Below are 25,216 nucleotides of genomic sequence, written 5' to 3' on the forward strand. Positions count from 1 at the left end.
ATTTCCAATAACCTTTTAGAGGAATAGCAACTTTGCTTATCTTTCTTGTTAAGTCTATTGTTAAGACATCAGTTAAGAATACATTTATTCTTAAGAAGTTTTTGTGAATCTGTGCCCAGGAAACCATTTTTATTTAATTCTTTAATGTATTTATCCCCTTATTTTAGGCACTAAACTATCTCCATATATATACTTCCATTATTTTTTAAAATGGTACCAGGGACCTTCAGAAGAGTCTTGTGAGGCTTGTGGGCGTGTCCAAGAGCAAAACGGAGAATGCCATCGTGTTCCAGTCTCATCTTTCAATATGGTGGTTGGACCAAACCGTTCGGACGCTACAGACGTTTTTGTGAGAAGACCAATTTTCAATTTGCTCTAGCTCTGCCACCTTTGACCACAGACGCGGAAGGGCTAAAACGGCGGATGTGGTGGATTGAGACAGCCCAGATATCTCTAGCATAAACAGACTGATTTTAATTGGGATTTTTGTATTACATTAATTAGATTTCCGCTGGGCCAAAAAAATTGTAGAAGTAAAAAAAAAAACAGAACCACAATCTCAGTGGAATGCTTTAAAATAATTTATTAGGAATTTTAAAATGGACATTTCCGGAGGAGAAAAGAAAGAAAGAAAAAAAGGAAATACAATAAGATAAAGCGGGTGGGGAACAGTCCAAATAAAAGTTTAGTTACAGTGTTGGTCAAGACCTTGAACTTGGAGCTTTAACAACCAAGGCCTTGCCCCTTTTCCGACCCTGAAGAAAGCGTCAACATAAACAAACAAAAACACCAGCATCTTAAACATCACTGAATCATTATTGCGCACCGGGAACGAAATCGGACAAGAGAAAAATATCATTTCCTTTTTGTTCTTAAAAAAAGTCTTAATGCCATGGAATTATCCATACTCCCATTGCCATTAATAGCAGTATTAATATTCCTAAAATAAAAAACAACGTATTGCTTTTTGAAAGTTAGAAAGTTACAGTGTTCGTGTCCAGCAGTAGTTTTGTGTAGTGCCCCAGCCAGTTCGAAAAGGGCAGTACTAGCCAGTATAAAATGTGAGATTCTTGTTCATGTTTAGTGGAAGACTTTGTGGAACATCAACAAAATTCATTTGATATTCATTGAAATAGCTCTGTCAAAAGAAAGGGGACAATTCCACTATGTCTCCTCCTCCATTCCTACTACTGGTCTGTGTATAACTCTTTGCTGTACTGACTGGGACAGAGGCTGCGTTCCATTTCAGTTTACCTAGCCCCTAGTCCCTAGATCTGAAAGGACACATAGGATACGTGGTGTTAGACCAAAATGGAACCAGCCAAACATTTCAGTACCAAAATGGCAATCAAAAAATGCATGCCATGTCAACTTTCGAATCTAGCTAATTCCATACGTCAGCTCACTATTGTGCGCGCACACATCACACACAAACAAACACACCTTCACACATAATGACACAATCACCTTCTAAGGTCATCAGAAGACAAATACAACCATGATGTAACCGTTTTTTTTTCAGAGTCAATTGCTTTGTTAAATATGTCCTTCATTTGTTTCTACGGTCCGTATGACCGTACATAGAACAGCAAGAAAGAAACAAGAAACAAAATAAAACATAATGAAGGAAAATAGAGCAAAAATATACTTTCCCCCCAAAAAAAGTTGTATTAAATCCCACCCAATCCCCCTTAACCCCGACCGTGCGCCCTCAGCATAGCCAATTAAAAATCCTCAGGGCCTCACTTTAGTTTTTCCTTATTTCTCAGGGATACATGGATGTCATGTCCATAGAAATAAAATGACTAGAACAGGAACCCCCATTCAAGTAACAATATTTCTATGGTTGTGTCACTTGGTAAGACTGTGCCTTTAAGGGGTCCAATTCAATAGAAATCAGTTACTGGCATGTTCACAGTAAGAAACTAAATGAAAGGAAAGGGACTCAACTGTGTGAGAATTCAAGCATGTTCTCTTTTTGATACCAATTTCTAATGAAAAGGGTCTTATCATTTCGTCTTATTTACAAATATCATCTAGTCCTCAACCCTGCTAATGCATGTTGTTGGCCTAAACACCAAACAAATGCTGAGGGGATAGCCACTTTCAAATAGAAAATGACCTGCCACTGTACAACACATTTGTTGTAGTAGTTAAGCAGACTTCCAGTTAAATTGGCGCCAAACGATTAATAGTAACCCCGCCTGCTGATCAAAGTTCAACATCCCCTCCCTCCTCCCCTACACCAACCTTCATCCTCCCCTACTTCACCCTCCCCTCAAAATCTATATACAATATTTTACAGGAAGAAAATATCTAACCGATTATCATCATTATTATCATTGTGTTCAATATTAATAACAATATTACAAATGTTTTGTTTTAAAAACTATCAAAATATACATTTTAGTTTTCTTTTCATGTTTTCTGTGACACGTTTGTTAAAAATGGAAATTACATAATTTTTGTTCTTCCTCTGTTTAAATGGGTGAGGTACCCCTTTTGACAAGGAGACCCCATCCCACACACCAGTTCATCGCTCTCTAATCCTCTCTCCTCCTCCATCTCACCTCAGTAACACATTAAAGGGAGGTCAACGGAAACAGACAATACATCAAAACATTGCGATTAAATAAAAAAATCCTCAAATATAAAGCAAAACATATCTGACAGAATCTGTGTTTGCCTTGAGCGTAACCCACAAACGTTATTTTCTCACTTATTTATCTGCCAGAGGGATATTTAAAAAAAGAAACAGCATTGGAATCTAATGAAATAAACCTACGTGAAGGTAAAGGATAGGAGAAACAAGGGATTGAGAAGAGGGAGTGATATTAGTACAGGAAAACAGGATACAGAAGTTAAAAAAATAAAAGATCTTCAGTCAGTGGGTGGAGTCAGGGGGAGCCAGGGGGTGCGGGGTTTAAACTGTGGCCGCCAATCGGATTGTGCCATGGGTAGGCACACAGCAGTTTGATTGGCTCGTCAGCAGAAGGGACCTCCTCCCGTGCCCGGTGATGTGCTAAATCTGCTCAGTGGTAACCGTTGGTGAAGGCAGTAGCGATAAGAGGACCCTGGGAAAAAAAAGACACACTGACGATTAGAGACAGAGCAGCTGGTAGACAGTTTGAAATGAAGAAAGGATATGGTTGACAAAATTGCCAACATTTTATTGATTTGTCATTATATAATTTACTCTTCCATATTAAAAAACTGGTAAACAAATCCCTGGTTTCCCCTAGCATCAGATACATGCCACCTAGCAGGCTCCTTTAGCTGACACTTATAGATCCCTCTTCACGATATTCCAACCATGGGTCATATTCATTAGGCACCAAAAGCAAGAAAACAAACTAAACCTGGGAGAGACTACTCAAATTTCCATTGTGAAACATGATAGTGACGTACCCCAAGACCGTGGCCGAATCCTGAGTTGGGGCCGGGACTGGCTGCGCTGAGATAGCTGCTGAGTGCCGAGTCCTGACTGGCTGCCGCATACAGATCAGCCATTGGCCCAGGGCTGCTGGTGCCCAGGTAGCCTGCGTTACGTGACTGTGTGGAACCTGAGAGCGAGAGAGATGGAGAGACAGAGCGAGAGAGTGACAGTCAATCAGTCAGTCACATACACATAGACAACTGACAGGCAGAATGATGAAGGAGAATTATGTACCTCTCATAGCCGCTGCTGCTGCTGCTGCCATTGGTCCGTAGGCTGACAGTGGAATGGCTGAGGAACAGAGGGACAATTTCAGATGTCTTCTTTTTTCAGATGTCGCCTTACAAAACAGTGTTTGGCAGTGTGTAAATTAAGTTTGGCAAACATTTCATTGCCAGGTAGTTTCCCGTTTTTTCTGCCCAATTTCAATCTAGACTCATCATTGCAACTCCCCAACGGGCTTGGGAGGTTAAGGTCAAGTCATGCGTCTTCCCGAAACATGACCTGCCTAACCGTGCATTTTAACACACGCCTGCTTAAGCCGGAAGCCAGCCGCACCGATGTGTCAGAGGAAACACCGTTCACCTGACGGCCGAGGTCAGCCTGCAGGCGCCCGGCCTGCCACAAGGAGTCGCTAGAGCGCGGTGAGCCAAGTAAGACACCCAACGACCAAACCCTCCCCTAACCCGTACAACACTGGGCCAATTGCGCGCCACCCTATTGGACTCCCGTTCACGGCCGGTTGTGATACAGCCCGGGATCTAACCCGGGTCTGTAGTGACACCTCTAGCATGGCGATGCAGTGCCTTAGACCGTTGCGCCACTCGGGAGGCCGGTAGTTTACAGTTTTAAAGATGGTGAAACCGTGAAAATATCCAAGCGTAACATTATTTGGGTCAATTCCATGATTCATCAAAAACATTTAAAAAAAATCAAAGTTAGGGTTGAACCCTTCCAGATTGGAAAAAAGGAGGGCCATTACACCATTCCGCCACAGGTTGGCGATGTTGCCTTATAAAGAGAGATTGTGAGCTACCTGTAGATCTTAGAGGAGTGACTGACCTGTGAGCTCAGAGGGGTGGGATGATGTCAGAAGGGTGGTCCTCTCTAAATGGAATTCTAGAACAGAAATGTCAAGAGAGCGCTTTTTTTTAATACCAACACCACCCACGTGCCAATCGACTCTCTCACACACACACACACACACACACACACACACACACACACACACACACACACACACACACACACACACACACACACACACACACACACACACACACACACACACACACACACACACTTACATGAACATGTGCACACACAAGCAGCAATTTAGAATGAGTATGAGAGACTACAGGGGAGAAGGGTGGTAGGGGAAGGAGAGCAATGAGGCGCAGTGGGGTCAGAGTGGAAGAAAGAGAAAACGGGGAGATTAAAGTGCAGCAGAGATGATTTCTCACATGAGAGGGGAGGGGAAGTAGAGAAAAGGACTGGGGAGAGGAGGAGGACATCAAAACCAAAATACAACTCTACAAGCAGCCAGACTCTGCCATATGCGTTTATACATGGAGTAAAAAGTGTAGGCATGTCTGGGTGTTTGGCCCCTAGCGTAAAACTAACATCAGTATGTATCTGACATGATCACTAGGCCAATGCATTGTTTCTGTTGTCAAACCTAGCCAGTTCTTTGGATAATTAACAGACTCAAGTCGTCTGTACGTTTGTAACTCATACTCTACATAAATAAGTGTGACAGAGAGAGCGATGCTCATATACCAGGGAACTGGTAGGTGTATCCAGGCGTGATGCTAGGGTAGCCACGGCTAGCGTACGTAGCTGCTTGGAAGCCTGGGTAGCCTGTGAAGAAAGACAAATAAATACCCATCGGGATACGGCTGAACACGGTTGAAGGAGACGATTCTATTGCATTCATATTAGACCTCATGTAGCATGTAGCAACTAGCACCATAACTCAGTACCATGCTGTTGCCATAACTGACCTGTAGGCGGAGCAAGATACTATGACTTCACTGCGGGCCATAGCCTACTTGAATCCCACTGAAAAACATCCCCCTCTACATCTCCTCCCATCTCTTTAGCCCTGCTCTCCAATTCTGGCCACAAATTCATAGAGCGTCTCTGAGCAGGTCTCCCCTGTTATATACCGTAGATCATATTCACTGATCCTAGACCAGCACCCTTACTCTGAGAAGCTTTTTTTGCATGGTTCCAGAGTGTTTAGAGGCAGCTAAATGACAGTGTTATTGTTCTTACCCAGCATGCCGATCCCCAGCATGAAGGCGTCCATGCCGTAGGGCATCACCCTGGCACGACCTCGAGCCGTACCCGTCGGTGACATCACTTCCTTGGGCTGGGCTTTCTTGCACTCCACCTGGAGTGGAATGCAAATGGTTTGAAATATTCTGCACATAGACACACACACTCCTCACTATCAACACTGACGCACACATTCACACATACACACATGGCCTGCCTACATACCATTTTGTTGTTGATTTCGTGGAAATGGATCTCACACACTTTCTCCACCATGTCTTCATTCTCGAAGGTCACAAAGCCGAAACCTGAGGGACACAGGAACACAGACGGCTTTACTTTCCACTATGGGCATTTGTTTCCATTTTCTATGAAACGGAATGCAATCATGACTTCACATGTCCAGTTCTTCCAGGTTAGGGGTCACCAAGGAAGAAAAGGAGATGAGGGAAGGAGGCGTGGAAAGAAACAAATGATTGGGACACAACCCATGTTTAATACTCACTTTGTCCTCTTTCCTATCCTCATATCCTGTACACTTCTTTCCCCCATCCTTCTCTCCCTCAAATCATATTATATATATTAAAAAAATAATTGCTTTCCTCTATTCAATCCCTTTCAGATGACAGAACATAAAGGTAGCAGAGACTCCATCAAAGTATTGAGACTCACCTGGTCTCTCCCCCTTTCTCTCCCTACTCCATCACATGTTCCTTCTCCCTTCCCTCCCCCACACCTCAAGAGGCTGTGAGGGGATTTAGCCGGGTTTGCGTGCCCTAACTGTCAATCTGTCGTCGTGGTAAAGGGGGATGGGGTAGAGTATTAGCTAAGGTTTTAGCCTGAGCCCCGATTAAACGAGCTGACCAATTAACCCTTCTCGCCTTCCTTTAGTGGTTCCTCCCTGACTGATTCACACTATAGGGCCGGCCCAAACTGTACTCCGTTGTCTCAGATACTTTGTTTCCACATGGTCCTTTCCAGCATGGTTCCAACAACTATGGCCTAACCAGCTCAGCCCAGTACAGCTCCCGCACATTAAAATACTGTGTATCGGCATGAGTGTGTGTTTATCTAAACAACGTGTGAGAGTCTGATAATGTGTGTTAATGTATGTGTCATTTGTTTCCGCATAACATGATTTACACTACAAATCAATGTGTGCTATGCTGCCATTCCATGCATGGCTGAACCAAGGATCAGGCTCTTCAATACCTTCTCAATGCAAGAGGTTTACTTTTGCACCAACAAACCAGCTAGTATGGTCTGCCAACTGATCTGAGAGAAGATTATCACAATGATTTTTGTGTGTGTGTGTGTGTGTGTGTGTGTGTGTCGACTGGTGTTTCGTGGCAATACCTCTGTGTCTGTTGGTGGTTTTGTCGAACATGAGCATGGCGTCATCGACCTATGAGGGAGAGAGCGATAGAGAGAGAGAGAGAGAGAGGTAGAGAGACAGAGAGAGATGAGCTTGGACAAACACACACACACAGGCCATTACACAGCATGGGGCTTCATTGTCCCTCCTTCAGGTCCTGTGCTTTGGAGCAAGAGAGGAGAGGGGGCTAACAGATGGAGAAAGAGGAAGGGAACAAGGGGGGTGACAGGTGACAAAGGAGGAGGAGAGAAAGAAGGGGGTACAGGGGAGAGGAAAAAGCGTGGGCGAGAAAAGGGCCGTTCTTTCTCTGTAAAGTTAAACAGTGTTTCACTCCCCAAGTTCTAGGAGGGAATATTTTCTCTCTCTCTCTCTTGCACTCTCTATGTAAATATATATATACACTGAGTGTACAACACATGAGGAACACCTTCCTAATATTGAGTTGCACCCCCCTCTGCCCTCAGAACAGCCTCAGTTCGTCGGGGCGTGGACTCTACAAGGTGTCCATAGAGATGCTGGCCCACGTTGACTCCAATGCTGTATCAAGTTGGCTGGATGTCCTTAGGGTGGTGGACCATTCTTGATACACTGTGAAGCGTAAAAACCCAGCAGCGTTGCAGTTCTTGACTCAAACCGGTGAGTCAAACCGGTGAGCCTGGCACCTAATACCATACCCCGTTCAAAGGCACTTAAATCTTTTGTCTTGCCCATTCACCCTCTGAAAGGCACACATACACCCAATCCATGTCTCAATTGTCTCAAGGCTTAAAAATCAGTCTTTAACCTGTCTCCTCCCCTTCATCTACACTGATTGAACTGGGTTTAACACGTGACATCAATAAGGGATCGTAGCTTTCACCTGGATTCACCTGGTCAGTCTATGTCATGGAAAGAGCAGGTGTTCATAATGTTTTGTGCACTCAGTGTATGTTTGGCGGTGGGGGGGGGGGGAAGCTTTTGTGTCCTGTTCTCTAGCTCTTTGTTCTCCTCTCCACAAAGTTTACTATTCCCATGGAGACCCTGTAAATAATTTCAATTAGGAGAATTTACCCTCCTCTCACTACTCTCACTATGAATAGAACTACAGAGAGAAAGAACTGTGTGAGGAAGAGAGAGAGAGAAAGGGTGAAAGGGGGAATTGAGAGAGAGGGACAAAGTTGAAAAAGGACTTACTAGAGGGAGAGAAAATGGATTTTGCGTGGCGACGCAGAAAAGAGAGGAGGCGAGAGATAGTTCAGGACAGAATAAGGATGGGAGGGGGATTGGTGCATACGAAATAGTGGGTCGAGAGTGAAAAGGATAAAAGAGTTTGGGGGAGAGAGAGAGAGTGAGGGTTGGATGGACAGAAAGACAGACAGGAGAGGCATGCAGGGAGAGAGAGAGAGAGAACAAAGAGAAGTGGGGGCTTTGTCAACACGCACCCCTTTCATTCTTCCTTTCCCTCCACTTTTTTCCCCTTTTTCTCCCACTCTTCTCCCTGCAGCCCTATTCATGCTGACCCCATCCCCTCTTTACTCTCCTTTGCTGGTAAGAAAGTTAGCACAAACTCCTCTAATAGAGGAACTGTGAAACTACTCCATGTTTTTCCAGTGAGAGACATCATCAGTATAACCATCGCTTAGGACACACAGCATGACTGCATTCCTATTTTCATTACCTTTCAGCGTAATGAAACTTAACACAGGGTGAAATGTGAGTGGAGGAAAGGTCTGGACTCCAGTTTGATGTTTAACCTTTGAGATCATCTATTTGGTGTCATAATGAAAGCAGTACATATTACTAAAGTACTTAAGTAAAAATACTTGAAAGTAGCTTTTTGGGGTACTTTAGAGTACTTTTAGAGTACTTTACTTTACTGTTTCTATTTTCACTGACACCCATAAGTACTTGTTACATTTTGAATGCTTAGCAGGACAGGAAAATGGTGTAATTCACACACTTATCAAGAGAACAACCCTGGTCTTCCCTACTGCCTCTGATCTGGCGGACTCACGAAACAGTGAGAGTGTTGGAGTGAGCCCCTGGCTAGCTGTAAATAAAATAAAAACAAGAAAATGGTGTCGTCTGGTTTGCTTAATATAAGGAATTTGAAATTATTTATACTTTTACTATTGATACTTAAGTATAACCAACTACTTTTAGACTTTTACTCAAGTAGGGTTTTACTGGGTGCCTGTCACTTTTACTTGTCATTTTCTATTAAGGTATCCTTACTTTTACTCAAGTATGACAATAGGGTACTTTTTCCACCACTGGCAATATATTTAGTTTGTTTGAATGATCTAATAAACAAAGTTTACACAAGCTGTGCTAGTGAGTGTGTGTGTCACTGCGTGTGTGCATGGAATATAGAAAAGGTCAGGGTTGGAGACCCGTTAGTCCAACAGAGCTATGATCTCACTATGATCTCTCTCTCTCACACACACAGCCCCCGCCCCCAGTCTACCCTCTGTCCTTCATTCAGTTTTTATCTCCCCCCTCCCACTCTTCACCCTTCCGGTCCTCCAAAGCCAATGACACAGCAAAGTCGGGACAGGGAGAGTAAGTGGACAGCTGCAGCACCAGAGACATGTTATCATAAGTGTTGTGTTACATGGTCAAGTAGGCAAGTAGACACCAGTTAGCATTAGCGCTATTTATTCTAGACGCTAACCATTCGTTAGTATTAGGCTGACACATGAAGGTGTGAACACAAAACAGTCACCTTTAGCCGTATTCAGTGAGGATGGCTAACTGTGATTTATTCTAATTCACTTGCTAGCTAACATCTTGAAGTTTGTAAGCTTTATTGTCTTCAGTGCTAAAAAAAAAAAAAACTACTGGGCACAAACGTCTATTCCACGTTGGGTCAACGTAATTTAATTGACATGATGTGGAAACAACGTTGATTCAACCAGTGTGTGCCTAGTGGGAAGTGTTAGACCTACTGTTACAGAGCCTCCTCGACAAAATCAATAGGGAAACAACCTGTTGTCCACTGTGTCCAGAGAAGTGTAATTACAATCTGGCTGAACTATAGCGTCTTGTATTTACCTCAGCACGGCTCACACTCACAGCCCAGCACCTTTACAGCATGTCACATAACATTCTCATTTCGTAATAAAATGACAAGAAGCTTTTCAGGAACATTCTGAGAACATTTTCAGGCACAGAACTTTCTGGGAATGGTTTCAGAGAGCTGCTGGAAATGTACCGACAGACAACTTTTCCCACACAGAATGTTCTGTGTGGAATGTTCTCTTTCCGACAATTTCAAAGAAACTGGACAAACCAATAATATTTTGCAGCCCTTTGTAAACATCCAGTAAAGAAAACTCTGTTCACTGTTTGCTGCTACGTTGGCTACGAGACAGTACAAACCGTGACCTATTTGCAATGAACATGTGGGCTTCAATCCCTCAGTTCAAGCACCCAAACACAGTCAGTGTCTAATTCACCTCAACCGTCTTTCTCTCTCACCTCTGTTTAACTCTTCCTTCGCTCTCTTTCCCTCCCTCTCTCCACCCATCTCTCCAAACAGGCCGGCAGACAAAGTGTCCAGTGAAGCCCTCTAATCGCCAACTCACATGGTTGACTGGAGCCCAACTTGTTCCTTTCTGTCCTATCCACCCCTCTATCTCTCCCCTACCTCTTTCATCCATTTTGGAAGGGTGAAGATAGGCCTGTAGTTTGTTGACTCTTCGAAGTGAAGCACCACGGCTGTGTTTTTACACTGTACTTTGAGGCAGAGTGTTATCCAATGGCTTCCCAGTACTGTTTGGGAGAGCATAGCTGGGAAAAGGATAGTGGGAACGTCGGGATAGAGTGCCGGGGAGCACAGCGGACCTCTGGCCGGGCACGGCAGGGGCGTAAATCGAGACTTGTCTCTGTGGGATTCTGACCTGCTTCCCAGACAAACATGGCCGCCGGTGAGCGGTGGGATCAGCTCGTTTGAGGAACCCGTGTACGGTTACATCTGGTTGGTCAATCACACCAAAGACAAAAAGGCTTTCGTTTTGCACTAGACTGACATTGATGCCCATTTAAGTCCAAAAGCTCACAGAATGCTTATCTGATTTTGAAGTGTACAAAACAAAATGGTAAGAAATCGTCAGTTCTGTGTGTGTGTGTGCCGGATGGTTTCACGAGACTGCCCATTTCTAAATCAAGTGACAAACTCTCTCCAAGACACTCTGCTGTGGAAATCAAATGCTGGAAGCGCAATGTGGAAATCTGCAATGTTATAATTTGGCCCAAGCATCTCCTATGTGGGGGTTGATACTTCACAAGATTCAAGCCTCCATCAGAATGATTTCCTCTAACCATTTTCCTCTCCTTCTCTTACACCCAACGGGTTTCTTCCTCTCTCCGCCCTCAAAGTGACATCATTAAGTCCCATTAAGGGGATGGTGATATCAGTCTTTCTAGAACGTTCTCTGTCCACTGCTGCTCAAAACAGTCAGGACACACTGTTTTCAGTCGGTGAATGTTAGACCTGTGTGACTGCCCGACCAATACGTGCATTTGTGTTTATGTGTATAAGCCTCACACGCATTACATATATATACTTTTTTTCAGAGTAGATTGCTAAATTACCAAGGGACAAAGGCTAAAAGCAGGTCACCAAGGCAACAGGCTGAGAGGGATGTAGTGGATAAGAGTGTGTTTTGGGATGGGGGGACAACGAACTGAGGTTGGTTGTGTGTGTGCGGGGGGGATTTTGTGGCAAGAGCAGCTGTTGCATTAGATTAGTTCAGAATTAGAGACCCCCCTCTTCCTCCTCCCCTTCGCCAGTGTCCTCCCTCCCTAACTACACCTCTCTTCTAGGTCAAACTTCTTCACTCGTTCTCTCCCTAATACCTCTCCCTTGAAGAAAAAAACCCTCCTATTTTCCTCTTCCCATTGATTCCAGACAGTTTGTCAACTTTTTGGGGGGTCAGTTCAGATCTTCATCCCGTTACAATACTTTTTTTTCTGCCATCACATTTCCCCCCCTTCGCAGTTCTACGAGTTGGTTCTTCTCATTCTCATGCATTCCTCTTCTCTCCTGCAGTTTGAAAACACTTCCCTTCCCGAGTACACCTCTCTCTCTCTCTCCAGGAGGTGCCTCTTCACTCTCTTCACCCCTCTTTCTCCCCCCTTCCCTCTTTCTCTCTCTTAAGCCATCCCTCTGTCATCCCAGCATGCGTTTGCCTTTCACTGCATTTCATTCAAATAGGCTTAACTGGCTTGAAGAAAAATGGAACAGACGAAGCAACTCAAACAACAGCAACGGGAGCAAAATGGAAGACAGAAATGCTAATATCGATTAGAACTAATGCTGTTGTGTTCCCTCCCCCTTTCCCTCTCTCCTTCACCCCTTTCAACTCGTCTCTGAAATTAGCCACGCTTACCGTGTCTCTTACCCAAATGTGGAATGAGAGAAACAGAAAGAGAAAAGAGAGAGAGAAACAGGGAGACAAATAGGCTGAGGAAACATGAGGGGGACATTAAATGAAAAAAAAAACCGAGGGCACTTAGGGAAACTTTGTCTGAAGTTGATCTTGGCAAAACGGAGAACAGCTCCTGATTCGAGATATAGAGTACATATCATGTCATTTGCAGCAACAGCATGTCAACAAACGTGTCTGAACGCAGTGCTTCATTTACCTTTCCAAACTGGTCAAAGTACTGCTTGACGTCTTCGATGGTTGTGTTCACTGAGAGGCCTCCCACAAAGATCTTCTTTGTCCTGGTCACCAACTAACAACACAAAGAAAGAGTACACACACGATCATTAACACACAACACATTGACAAGGCTAGATGACTTAAGATAGTACTGTTAAGCAGTACAAATATATATATATATATTATTTTTATTGAACCTTTATTGACCTAGGCAAGTCAGTTAAGAACAAAATATTATTTACAATGATGGCCTACTTGGAAAGCCCCGCTGGCCAAACCCTCCCCTAACCTGGGCCAGTTGTGCGGCGCCCTATGGGACTCCCGATCACGGCCAGTTGTAATACAGCCCGGGATCGAACCCGGGTCTGTAGTGACACCTCGTGCCTTAGACCCCTGCACCACTAGGGAGCTAGGGACGGGGGGTTGCTAGCCACTCGGAACCACATAGTACAGCAATAACACAATTTATTTCAATGCAAATACAAAATGTGACTCTGCAGGAAGACTTAATATTAAGACTGTGTGCGTATGTATGCGTGTATGTGTGTCTTTAGGCTGGCAGAGCCCCCCCCTCCCTTCTATACTACCCCTATGTATAGGGGTAGTATAGAAGTCGGCTGAGGGTGGGGGGGATTCCTGCCCTTGTTGCCCTAAATCTGGTGCGGCAGGCGGGCCTCCCGTGATAGGACATGACGGCTGTGACGTCACCTTGGCCTCCAGGGGTAAACCCCATTAAGGATGAGAACTCACCTTGGGTTGGGCTCTACGAGGAAATGCCACCTTGGGATCAATCTGGAGAGAGGGGAGACAGAGAGTGAGAGAGAGTGAGAGTTAGAAACTGGTGGACAAAAACATTTGGAGACCATACTACCACTCACGAGTAATGGTGACTCACAGTTCAAGGCAACGGACCACAAACTTTAAGGATACAAACTTTTCCGGTATTTGAGAGGTATTACATTCCATTTCTATGACAGCCCCCAAACCTGTGATACACTGGAGACATATTACTTTCTCCAATGCAGTGGCAGACTACATACCACTAGCCTGGTCCCAGATCTGTTTATTCTGTCTTGCCAAGTCCTATGGTCAGACTATATGAGTTGGAAAGACAGCACAAACAGACCTGGGACCAGGCTAGCATATCGCTGTATAATTGCAGCACAACAACACTTTAAATCCATACAGTATATCAAGGAATAGACTCGTGTCGACACTGATATTCACAGGCGCTGTAATTCCGCCGGGAGAAAAAAAGCTTCTGTGCACAGCATTGTAAGCCATGGAGGATTTGCATAAAGGCTCAGGTTTCTCACGTGTCTTTCTAGTCAAATCATGGTCCGCGGTTTTGGAGGCTCAGTTGGTATGAGCATGGCTCAAACAACGCCAGGGTTGTGGGTTCGATTCCTGCCGGGGTTACATCCTGTATACTAAAAGCTATGTACTCACTGTGCTGTCAGTCGCTTTGGATAAAAGCATCTGCTAAATGACATAGTATTTATTATATATTATGGTGACAAGCTGAGGAGCAGCAATGGCTGCTGTTTGAGTGAGACGGAAGAGACTCCTCCTCATCCCACGGTGTTGGACGGAGAGGAGGACTGTCCTCTCCAGCTGGCTTCAGAGTTGACGAAGGAAGGTGACTACAGAGAGTGGAACAACAGCTCGATTGTTAAGCACACGGGCACCTTTCGGACTCTGTCTCTTGTCTACTCCAAATGCTGGGACGAAACCATGAACTCAACTGATTATCTCATCCTTGTCACCCAATGCATGTGTCTATAATGACACTGATTGGGTCAAACAAGAGCCCGAGCATCCCAGTGAGCTAAGTGGAATTTTATTTTTCAAAATATTCCCGTCAAGCGCGCTCATGTCCCCTCTACTGCTCAGAAATCAGTAAAACAAAGCATGTCTGTCACAAAGATAGAAAAACACAACAAAGAGCCAAGGACCAACACCCCTAAGTCTATTTTGGACAAAGTTTTGACTACTACAGTAGAGTGCTATAGGCTACATCATGCCGTGCGGTTTAGTATCATCACACTATGAAGTAACGACGGGGTGCAGATCTACAGCACTGAGAACAGACCGTAGTCCAATAAACAGGAGCACAGGTACAGATAATACAGCGAGCGTAGGCCTACACTACGGTCTCTATGGAAGACTCAGCATGCTACTCTTTTTACTTCAGCCCAAATGGGCGTATTCCACAAACCAGGAGCAATGAGCCAGCTAACGTTCATAAATATTCAGAAACAACTCGCCATGTCCTTGACGGCGGAAGAACCACTTAAAATGGCACGTGGTATAACTGACTTTTAATAACGCGTATTCAACGCTCTTTCTTCATAATAACTGATATTAATACCGTTATCCTGGAGTGTTTATAAATGTTAGCCGGCTGACGTGTTCATGCTGCCTTGTGACATACAACCCTGATGGGTTTTAGAGAGCAGAGGAGGATCCCATCAAGCCAGAGCCTATTGGTTTAGTTGTTTGTGTTAAGACGAGACTAGACTACATCCGATAGTCACCTCAAACTGCCAAACCCATCCAGACATGTTTAAAACTGAAACAAACAAGCAAAGTGAAGGCATCACAAATCATCATTAGCACATGGTCGCCAACACGTCGCAAAGCAGAGAACCTAAAAAAAAAATCGTAACCTTTAACAACGTTCACATTATACTCTCACAGCACTTCTGTCAGGCTACACTTTTGGTTTCTTTCGTTTAAAAAAAAAAAAAAAAGTATTTTCATTGTGTGTTATGTGCGGGTTTTAAGGGAAAAGGAATGGAGGAAGAGGTTGAATGAGCAAGAAAGGAAGAATGAACTAAATAAAGACACAGTGAAGACATAACCAAATCAAAGAGAGGAGTTTGATTAAGTGAAGGAGAGGGCGAAAAAGAAGCAAAGAGAGAAGGAGCTAGGTCTAGACCGAGGGAGACGGGGAAAGACGGAGTGAGAGAGGAGAGAGAGTGGCTATTCATTTTAAAACAAAAACTCCACATGAGAAAGTGGGCCGCCCATTTGTGAGCAGGGAGTCCTGGCCCAGCGGGCAGCCCCTCTGATTTCATTAATTAACAGGACAAAAGGGGACAAAACAGATGGACCCGCAGAGGAACAGGGGCTCGGCCAACTACTCCCCACTCACACACCCTCATCGTGCGGTTAAACACATAAAACACACACACGCACAACATGCACTGCTTTTGCTAACACATTCACTCAATAAAAATAATGTGGCCAGGAAAACACAAACGTACACAAATAGTTAATGTAAGTGTGCTATTCTATCCAATCCTAATTCAAAACTTTATAAAATACACCTGTTTAGAAGCAACCGGACTAAGAAGTTTGGAAGGTAGCTAGGCTAGCATGTCACTTTGTGGACGGCAATTTGATTTGGGTCTGGGCCATTGGGGTCAATCTGCACAGCTGAACAATTGCAGAGTAATTAGTTAACGAAGTCCACTAATGAGGCCCCCTACTCTACACAAAGTCTTGGCTAGGACAACCAATGTGTGTGTGCATGTACGTGTGTGCGACTTATCACTTCCTTGAGGAGGGCAGGTACACACTCAGGGATGAGGCTATACTTCGGAATCGCAATCCGGTTTGTTTCCTTCAATCGGATTAGGTGCCTTTGAGATCCATACTAATTACAGATGTAGTTTCTTAATTTGATCACCCTGTTGAAGGGGAACCTTCCTGCTGCAATGCAGGAAATGTAAAACTCGTAGTGTATTTGATGTTTAAAAATACTTTATTTTCTCTTACGAAAAATGTATTAACCCCCTACAAAATTAGAACTAACATTATGCCAGATTTTCTGTGTCTGCTGGATTATTTTCCTGCTGTAGCAAACCTGCTCAAATTAAGATCCTACACATGTACAGATCAGGGCTGGGACTCTCTCTTGCCTTTCCCTTCCATCTTCTCCTCCACCCCCCTCTCGTCTCCTCTGCCCCTGTCAGCACCAGAGAGCTAATCTCCATAGAGCCATGACCCGGGACAGTGCTAACTGCTAATGCTAACCTGGTTCCCAACCCATACGGAGTCCAATCAATATTCAGTCCGTGAACAGACAAAGAGTCAAATTCAATGATCAGATTTGAATCGTTGTGATGTGTGGGATTTGTTGACGTGCTAAATCTCTATTCTTGCTCTGAGTCTGGTGATGAGTTTTCCTTTGTGAAAAAAAAGAATGATATTCTCGGTGAGCCATTTAGCATTGCTGCCAACTAACTTTAACCAGGCCTAGCACAGTTAACAAGGCCTGTGGTTTCACTAAACTGCTCTAGAATTGCTAATTATCAGTAAACTGCCTATTCATGTACAGTACCAGACAAAGAGTTGGACACACCCACTCAAGGGTTTTTCTTTTTACTATTTTCTACATTGTAGAATAATAGTGAAAACATCAGAACTATGAAATAACACAATTGGAATCATGTGGAAACCAAAAAACTCTTAAACAAACTTTTTTGGTTTATATTTTCAGATTCTTCAAAGTAGCCACCCTTTGCCTTGATGACAGCTTTCTTTGCACACTCTTGGCATTCTCTCAACCAGCTTCATGAGGTAATCACCTGGAATGCATTTAAATTAACAGGTGTGCCTTGTTAAAAGTTAATTTGTGGAATTTCTTTCCTTCTCAATGCGCTTAAGCCAATCAATTGTGTTGTGACAAGGTAGGGGTGATCAGGCCTTCATGGTCGAATTGCTGCAAAGAAACCACTACTAAAGGACACAAATAATAAGAAGAGACTTGCTTGGACCAAGAAACACAAACAATGGACATTAGACCGGTGGAAATCTGTCCTTTGGTCTGATGAGTCCAAATTTTCGGTTTTTGGTTCCAACCGCCGTGTCTTTGTGAGATGCAGAGTAGCGTAGGTGAACGGATGATCTCCGCATGTGTGGTTCCCACCGTGAAGCATGGAAGAGGAGGTGTGGCGGTGCTTTGCTGGTGACACTGTCTGTGATTTATTCCGAATTCAAGGCACACTTAAGCAGCATGGCTACCACAACATTCTGCAGTGATATGCCATTCCATCTGGTTTGCGTTTAGTGTGACTATCATTGTTTTTCAACAGGACAATGACCCACACACCTCCAGATTGATGGGGTGCTGCATTAGATGACCTGGCCGCCACAATCACCTGACTTCAACCCAATTTAGATGGTTTTGGATGAGTTGGATCACAGAGTGATGGAAAAGCATTCCAGGTGAAGCTGGTTGAGAGAATGCCAAGAGTGTGCAAAGCTGTCGCCAAGGCAAAGGGTGGCTACTTTGAAGAATCTAAAAGCAAAATTGGTTACTACACGATTCCATATGTGTTATTTCGTAGTTTTGACATCTTCACTATTACTCTACAACATAGAATAGTAAAAATAAAGAGAAACCCTTGAATGAGTAGGTGTGTCCAAACTTTTGACTGGCACTTTATGTATGAAAATAAGTAAATACATGTATGTATAAAGCAATATTACACAGGCCAGTAACCTGCCTTAAGCATAACCAACATTATCATGTATTAATCTAATGCAATGGTTAACTATGTACATGTAATAACGTTCATGAGCAGTTTATGACTAGACCTTCAAACAAAATAATAAGTGTAACCAAAGAACTTTCTCACACTCTTCGTGAGGTATATTCAATGCAGCAACACTAACATACCCAATCAGCTGACTGGTAGAATTGGCTATGTTGGGCTAGAACAAAAAAAATTATAAATTCTAAATAATTTGTGTAGGCTTGGAATGTGACTACGTGGATAGGAAATACATCCAATCCAAACTCACTTTGTACTAGTGACACTGATTTGATGTGATAAAGTCTATTAGTAATAGACTAGATTTGTTTTGCATAGTCAAAATGGAACCAGGGTCGTGTTCATTGGGAACCAAATGGAAGAAAACTGACTGAAACGGGGAGGGACTACCTGGACTATTCCAATAAGAAATACAAATGTTCCATAGCAAAAAAATAAATAATAATGTTCAAACCACTGCGTGTCCTAATGAACACGACCCTGGACTGTTCGAGACCAGACGAAGCACTACATCACACTGCGGCCATGTGGTGAAGGCCTCTGAAGCAGCCAAACAAGTAGAACTCTGTCTTCATGCTCAAACAACATTACCAATCTGCCTCACTCATAAAAAAGCATCACATTGGTCAATACTGTCATTGGCAATAACAACATGAAAGTTGTCTAGATGTTGGTTCCTGAGGGCCGAAGGCCTAACTTGAGATATGGGCGAGTAACTCAAATTTCCACGCAAATCTCCCCGTGTCATCCCTGCATAATTTAATCAAATATGTTTTATCCCCACACATCCTGGCCTTATATATGATTAGACAGTGCTACACTTTCAATCCACATTACAAAAAGTAACCTTGACTTTCAAAAGAGTAACATAGACTTTCATAATCATGTAGTTGGTAAAAAAAAAAAATAAAGCACCACTCTTCTGTTTGTCCCTAGCTCTTTGTTTTCACGGTGTCAAACATTTTGTCACCGCTTTTCAGAGTGCTTACACTCGACCCAAATTCCTACTGCCCAAAACGTCTCATTTACCTTGTCCTTTCTCTCTCTCTCCCGTTTCTTTCTCACCCTCCAAGGGGTGAGCATGAAATTAATTCCAGAAAGGAATTTCACTCTCCTTCTCATCTCATGCTGGTCAAACAATAGCCACCGACAAGGGAGAGAGAGGGGGAAACGGTTTGGATGGAGACTGTTGGGAAGGTAAAGGTCAATGAGAAAAGGAGAAGAGATGGTACAAGGGGACAGACTGAAAGATGTGAATAGTCTGTGAGAGAGAGAGAAGGTGAGAGTCATTGAGGAATGAAAAAACAACTGAAAAGAAAAAAGTGAGAGATAGAAAGGGATTTGGGAACAATGACATGGAGTCCATTTGTCTTCCAATTACACAGTACCATAATTTATCAATTGACTTACTATATGTTATGCTTCTCCAATACTTCAACAACAAAAAAGCAGCACACTGGACCATTTCAGCACAACAAACATAACACTGTGAGCTGCAGCAAAACATTGTAATCTATCAAAATACAACGGTCATTTTCAATAACGATGTCCCCGCCTAGTCGACCATTCAACCCTATTGACCATCACACCTTTACACGTGCATGTGTAGCGTACACACACACACACACATCGACATAGTGGAGGCCAGATCCTCAAAGCTCACCTACCTCATAAGATATTCAAGAATCAGACTTCTGACAACACAAGACCTACTCTAACTAGGATCCACAGATACATTGCCATGACACTCTACTTCTACTGATGTCAAACCAGCTCTGAAGTGCAAAATACTAAAGGGTTACACAAAAAACACATTGCCACCTTGGTCAAGCATACTAGAAAATATCAATGGTGCGATATATTTATAGGATGTTTAACTTAATAGTATTTGTATCTGTCTTGAACAGGTGATACATTTGGATTAGTGGTTTAGTCGTATGAATCAAACTCAATGCCTTCACAAACATACTTCCATGTTCTGACAATATGTTGACTGTAAAACTCATTTTACTGTGATTACTCTAGAATCCAGATTGTAGCTATAACATCAGTGCATTTGCTCCTTTCTGAAACATCCTCCTAGGGGGTTTTATTACATCGTAAAATGGGAACCACATTTAAGCGACTAATTGTAACTGAAAAACTCAAGTCCAATTCCATATAATTAAGGACCCGTAAAACAACGTACTACAATCACTGCCATTATTTAAGTTATCGCCGCAGATGCTATTGTCCACGGGTTGACTTTGCATTGTTGGTGGCAGTACATTCTGCATTCATCTTCAAATGCTAGAAGAGAGTTGTTATGGAGACATAAGTCCCACAAGGCTGTGGAGTCACCATAATATCCCCTGTGACTGATTTCACCCAGGGCAACAGACCTGCTTCGTGTAACCAAACTAGCCTTTCCATGCTACATCCTCCCCCACTCGCTCTCACCTTTCACTGTCAAATGTTGTCCCTTTAGGGCCAGGCAGCGTGTGTGTCTAACAGTACTGTGTGCGCACATATGAGAGTGTGTATTGAGGGGGTTGGGGGATGGAGACACACCCACACGGCTGACAAAGCTGTGTGCTGTAAGCTTCATCAACGATTGTGTTACTCTACGTAGCATCACCGGTATGCTTCAGAGACTATAGTGTTATGCATTGAATTAGAATGACATTACCATTCATATCAACATTCTAATTATGAGTTTTTTTAATTTTTTTATAGTAATTCCATGCCGGGACTGAACTCTGGGACTAGCTGACACCAATCTTCGGGTTAAACTTTTTGTTGTTGTTCAATTAACTTAATCTAAAACAGTTCTTGACTTTTGATGACCCCCTTAAAACTTCATTTAATATGTTTCACAGCCCTAACGTTTTTCTGAACTCTTTCTTTTTGGAGTGAGAGAGAGAGCCTCTTCCTCCCCGTCTCGGTCCCCAGGTAATCATGGCGATGAACAGCAAGAAAGAACGCTTTCATGTCACACACCCTAAACCAGGATTTGGTGGGAGGGGAGGAGAGGGAGGCGCCCATAGACTCTCCTAAACTTTCCTACCAGGGGAAACCATTTCATACATCACATGGTGTATAACATTATGGCATAACATGGCAGAAGAAAAGGGACTTACCAAGAAAAACTGCATCCATATCAAATATAGACAATGTTATAGATGTATGCCATAACAAAATTATTTAGGACTATTATTTATAGCATGTGAACAATTTCTCCATATGCAATAATGTTGCTTGTGCATTTAGGTGCAAGCATAAACTTACTGTTTTAGAATCCAGCTCATGTCTGTTTTGTGCCAAAACTTTATCCACACCAGCCTGGTCTATGTATGTTACAAACCCGAATCCCCTGGGGGGGAAAGCACAATGCATTGAATTATAATAACAGTCCGACACAACAAAACTCAACCTCTGACCGCAAAATCATGTTCTTTTTTAAAACAAAATAAACCCATGAGTGCGCGCCTATGATAGAGATGCTGAGGCGCGCACGCCTCCTTACCTCGATCTCTTCGTAACGGGATCTCGCATCACCATACACTCCTTCACCTCGCCGAATTTACAGAAGTATTCATTCAATCCCTCTATAAAAAAAATATATGGTCAACCAGTTTTCCAAAGACGAATGTCCTTTGAGTGTATACGATAATAACCGATTTAGATAAACGAAAACAGACAACGCAAATGAGCAAGACCGCGATGTTGTTCGTCTGTCGCGACGTCATTCATTGAAAACAGGATAAGGGTAGATTAAACTCTGCCTAGGTTGACAGTCCATGGTCATAATATGATGATACGACAATGTTTACTTTACAATTGTGATAACTTAGGGTATACAAATACGATCATTTGACAACAACCCATAGGCAACACCGTTAATAACAAACACTGAGTTTTAGACAAACCGTATTATATTGAATTGCATGGCGTTACTAACGCTGTAACAAGCACAACACCGCGATATCACACACACAAAAAACACCCCAATAATTGCAAAAGCAACGAAGTTCTGCTTCAATCAAATATCAAAATAAAAAAAGTTGTTACATCGGGTAACAGACCCTCCAAATAATATACAGTGATTTCAAAATAAAGCTAAATGATTGTATACTGATTTAGAACGTTAATCGCATATTGTCTAGGCTCTCTGTTTCAGCCTAGTCTAAATCATGCGTAGGCTAGGCCTACGGATTCTCGTTGAATGAAAGCTTTGATTTCGGCAGCGTATAGCCTAAACTATCAACTGTCCTTTTTTTTAACAAACTTACGGAAGCTTCACATAGTAAACAATGGGATTAACGACTGTATAGATAGTATATAAGCGAGTAATAATAACAATATACACATATCTATGTATTATATTTGCATCCAGGGACTTTGAAAAGTCGCTCGCGGGACAGCTCACCTTGTGTTGTCTGCCAACTGAGACCCCCGATGAACATTTTGCTGAATGGGAGATAGAGGCGAGAGTAAGTGGTGTAGAACAACATATTCCCGTAAAACAGGCATCAGAGATGAAAAGCAAACTACAATTAATAGATATATATAGGCCTACAAAATAACATAAATAAAGTAAAAAGAAAATCGGCCATGTTGTGAAGGCACGAGTGGTCAAATCGGGTCGTTATAATTCCAACGAGAAGATAATGAAACCAGCCAGTGCTCTCCAAATGGAAAGGAAAAGTTGTTGCAATCGTAGCCATCTCCTTACTCAAAAGAAAATAGCAGAAATAAACAAGAGATAGGTCCTGCGCGGTTGAGCGGCAGTAATACACAGTTGAGCGGACCGCATTGGAGAGGTAGAGCACATCAGAACAAGCATGCTTGTCTTTTGTCTCCGCGCTCGGGTGGGCTCCACACAAACCAAACTCCGCGGTTATCTCACATATAGAAGCAAGTAAGGCCGAGACGCTGGTGAGACGGTGTGGGAGTTTTACCAGGGGTCGTGGGGGGAGTTGTCCACGGAGGACAGGCTGATTTGGCTCCCTTCTGTATCCATTCCGTTCCTCTGTTCCCGACTATGAGGTGAGGAAAGGCAGTGAGAGTTGCAGACTCAGTGGCTGAGGGGGGTGGTTTGTCTAGAGGAGGAGGGGCGAGAGAGCACAAACACGCACGCACGCACACGCACACACACACAAACACAGAAAAGCAGGCCCCGCCTCTCCCTCGCTTTTCCGGTACTCCCGCCCCTCACTACACCGTCTTCTTGGCGCTCTCTTGTAGAGTTTCCCCGCTTTAGGACAATGATGTCCATGGCGGACGTTTTGAGGAAATCTATTCTATGTGAATTAATTATTTGTAGACAGCATAGGCCTAGTAAAACAAGGTCCCTGCCTTTCCATATAATTAAGTAATTATAAAGTACATTCAATAACCTAATTCTGAGAGTAGGGTGAATAGCCTACAGCGGAGCATGGAAGGTATATTCTGATGCATGGGAGAGAGGATGGAGGGGTATCATGGCAATTTTATGGATTTGAAATGGGGATATTCCTAGGGATTCATGACAACACCTTACAGACAAAGATACATCCTTTTTACACTATTGCGTTTACACTGCTGGCACATATAGTACTAGTCAAAAGTTTGGACACACCTACTTGTTCAAGGGTTTTTCATAATTTTTACTATTTACTACATTGTAGAATAATAGTGAAGACATCAAAACTATGAAATAACACATATGGAATCATGTAACCAAAAAAGTGTTAAAAAAATCAAATGAGATTTTAGATTCTTCAAAGTAGCCCCCGTTTTGCCTTGATGAAAGCTTCGCACACTATTGGCATTCTCTCAACCAGCTTTGTGAGGAATGCTTTTCCAATTGCCTTGAAGGAGTTCCCACATATGCTGAACACTTGTTGGATGCTTTTCCTTCTCTCTGCAGTCCAAATCATCCCAAACCATCTCAACTGGGTTGAGGTCGGGTGATTGTGGAGGCCAGATTTTCTGATGCAGCACTCCGTCACTCTCCTTCTTGGTCAAATAGCCCGTACACAGCCTGAAGGTGCATTTTTGGTCATTGTCCTGTTGAAAAACAAAATATATTTCCACTAAGCGCAACCCAGATGGGATGGCGTATCCCTGCAGAATGCTGTGGTAGCTATGCTGGTTAAGTGTGCCTTGAATTCTAAATAAACAGTGTCACCGGCAAAGCACCCCCACACCATCACGCCGCCTCCTCTATGCTTCACGGTGGGAACCACACATATGGAGATCATCCATTCACCTATTCTGCATCTCACAAAGACATAGTGGTTGGAACCAAAAATCTCAAATTTGGACTCATCAGACCAAATGACAGATTTCCACCGGTCTAATGACCATTGCTTGTGTTAATTGGTAAAAGCAAGTCTCTTCTTATTATTTAATGTCCTTTAGTAGTGGTTTCTTTACAGCAATTCGACCAAGAAGGCCTGATTCATGCAGGCTCCTCTGAACAGTTGATGTTGAGATGTGTCTGTTACTTGAACTCTGTGATGCATTTTTTGGGTTGCAATCTGAGGTGCAGTTAATGAACTTGTCCTCTACAGCAGAGGTAACTCTGGGTCTCCTTTCCTGTGGCGGTCCTCGTGAGAGCAAGTTTCATCATAGCGCTTGATGGTTTTATGGACTGCTCTTGAAGAAACTTTCAAAGTTCTTGAAATGTTCCATATTGACTGATCTTCAAATCCAATCAAATGTTATGTCGCATGTGCCAAATACAACAACCTGACAGTGAAATGCTTACTTACAAGCCCCTAACCAACAATGCATTTGATTATATATTATATATATATATATATATATATATATATATATATATATATATATATATATATATATATATATACACATACATACAGTGGGGCAAAAAAGTATTTAGTCAGCCAGCAAATGTGCAAGTTCTCCCACTTAAAAAGATGAGAGA

The 25,216-nt window shown here is 43.0% G+C and overlaps 1 protein-coding gene across 1 annotated transcript; it reads right to left on the reverse strand.

Moving 5' to 3' along the window:
- Nucleotides 1-563: 563 nt before the first annotated feature.
- On the reverse strand, nucleotides 564-23,925 carry LOC118388737 (RNA-binding protein Musashi homolog 1-like). Its single transcript, XM_035778153.2, has 14 exons — nucleotides 23,244-23,925; nucleotides 22,712-22,752; nucleotides 21,809-21,890; nucleotides 21,571-21,655; nucleotides 13,490-13,531; nucleotides 12,720-12,812; nucleotides 7,073-7,121; nucleotides 5,942-6,024; nucleotides 5,714-5,831; nucleotides 5,216-5,296; nucleotides 4,499-4,555; nucleotides 3,671-3,727; nucleotides 3,409-3,563; nucleotides 564-3,074 (listed from the first exon to the last, which is right to left on the reverse strand). The coding sequence occupies exons 1-14, from the start codon at nucleotides 23,303-23,305 to the stop codon at nucleotides 3,033-3,035; spliced, it is 1,047 nt and encodes a 348-aa protein (XP_035634046.1). The 5' UTR covers nucleotides 23,306-23,925; the 3' UTR covers nucleotides 564-3,032.
- Between the last annotated feature and the right edge of the window lie 1,291 nt (nucleotides 23,926-25,216).

This window comes from Oncorhynchus keta, chromosome 10, assembly GCF_023373465.1.
Source record: "Oncorhynchus keta strain PuntledgeMale-10-30-2019 chromosome 10, Oket_V2, whole genome shotgun sequence".
Taxonomy (NCBI): Eukaryota; Metazoa; Chordata; class Actinopteri; order Salmoniformes; family Salmonidae; genus Oncorhynchus; species Oncorhynchus keta.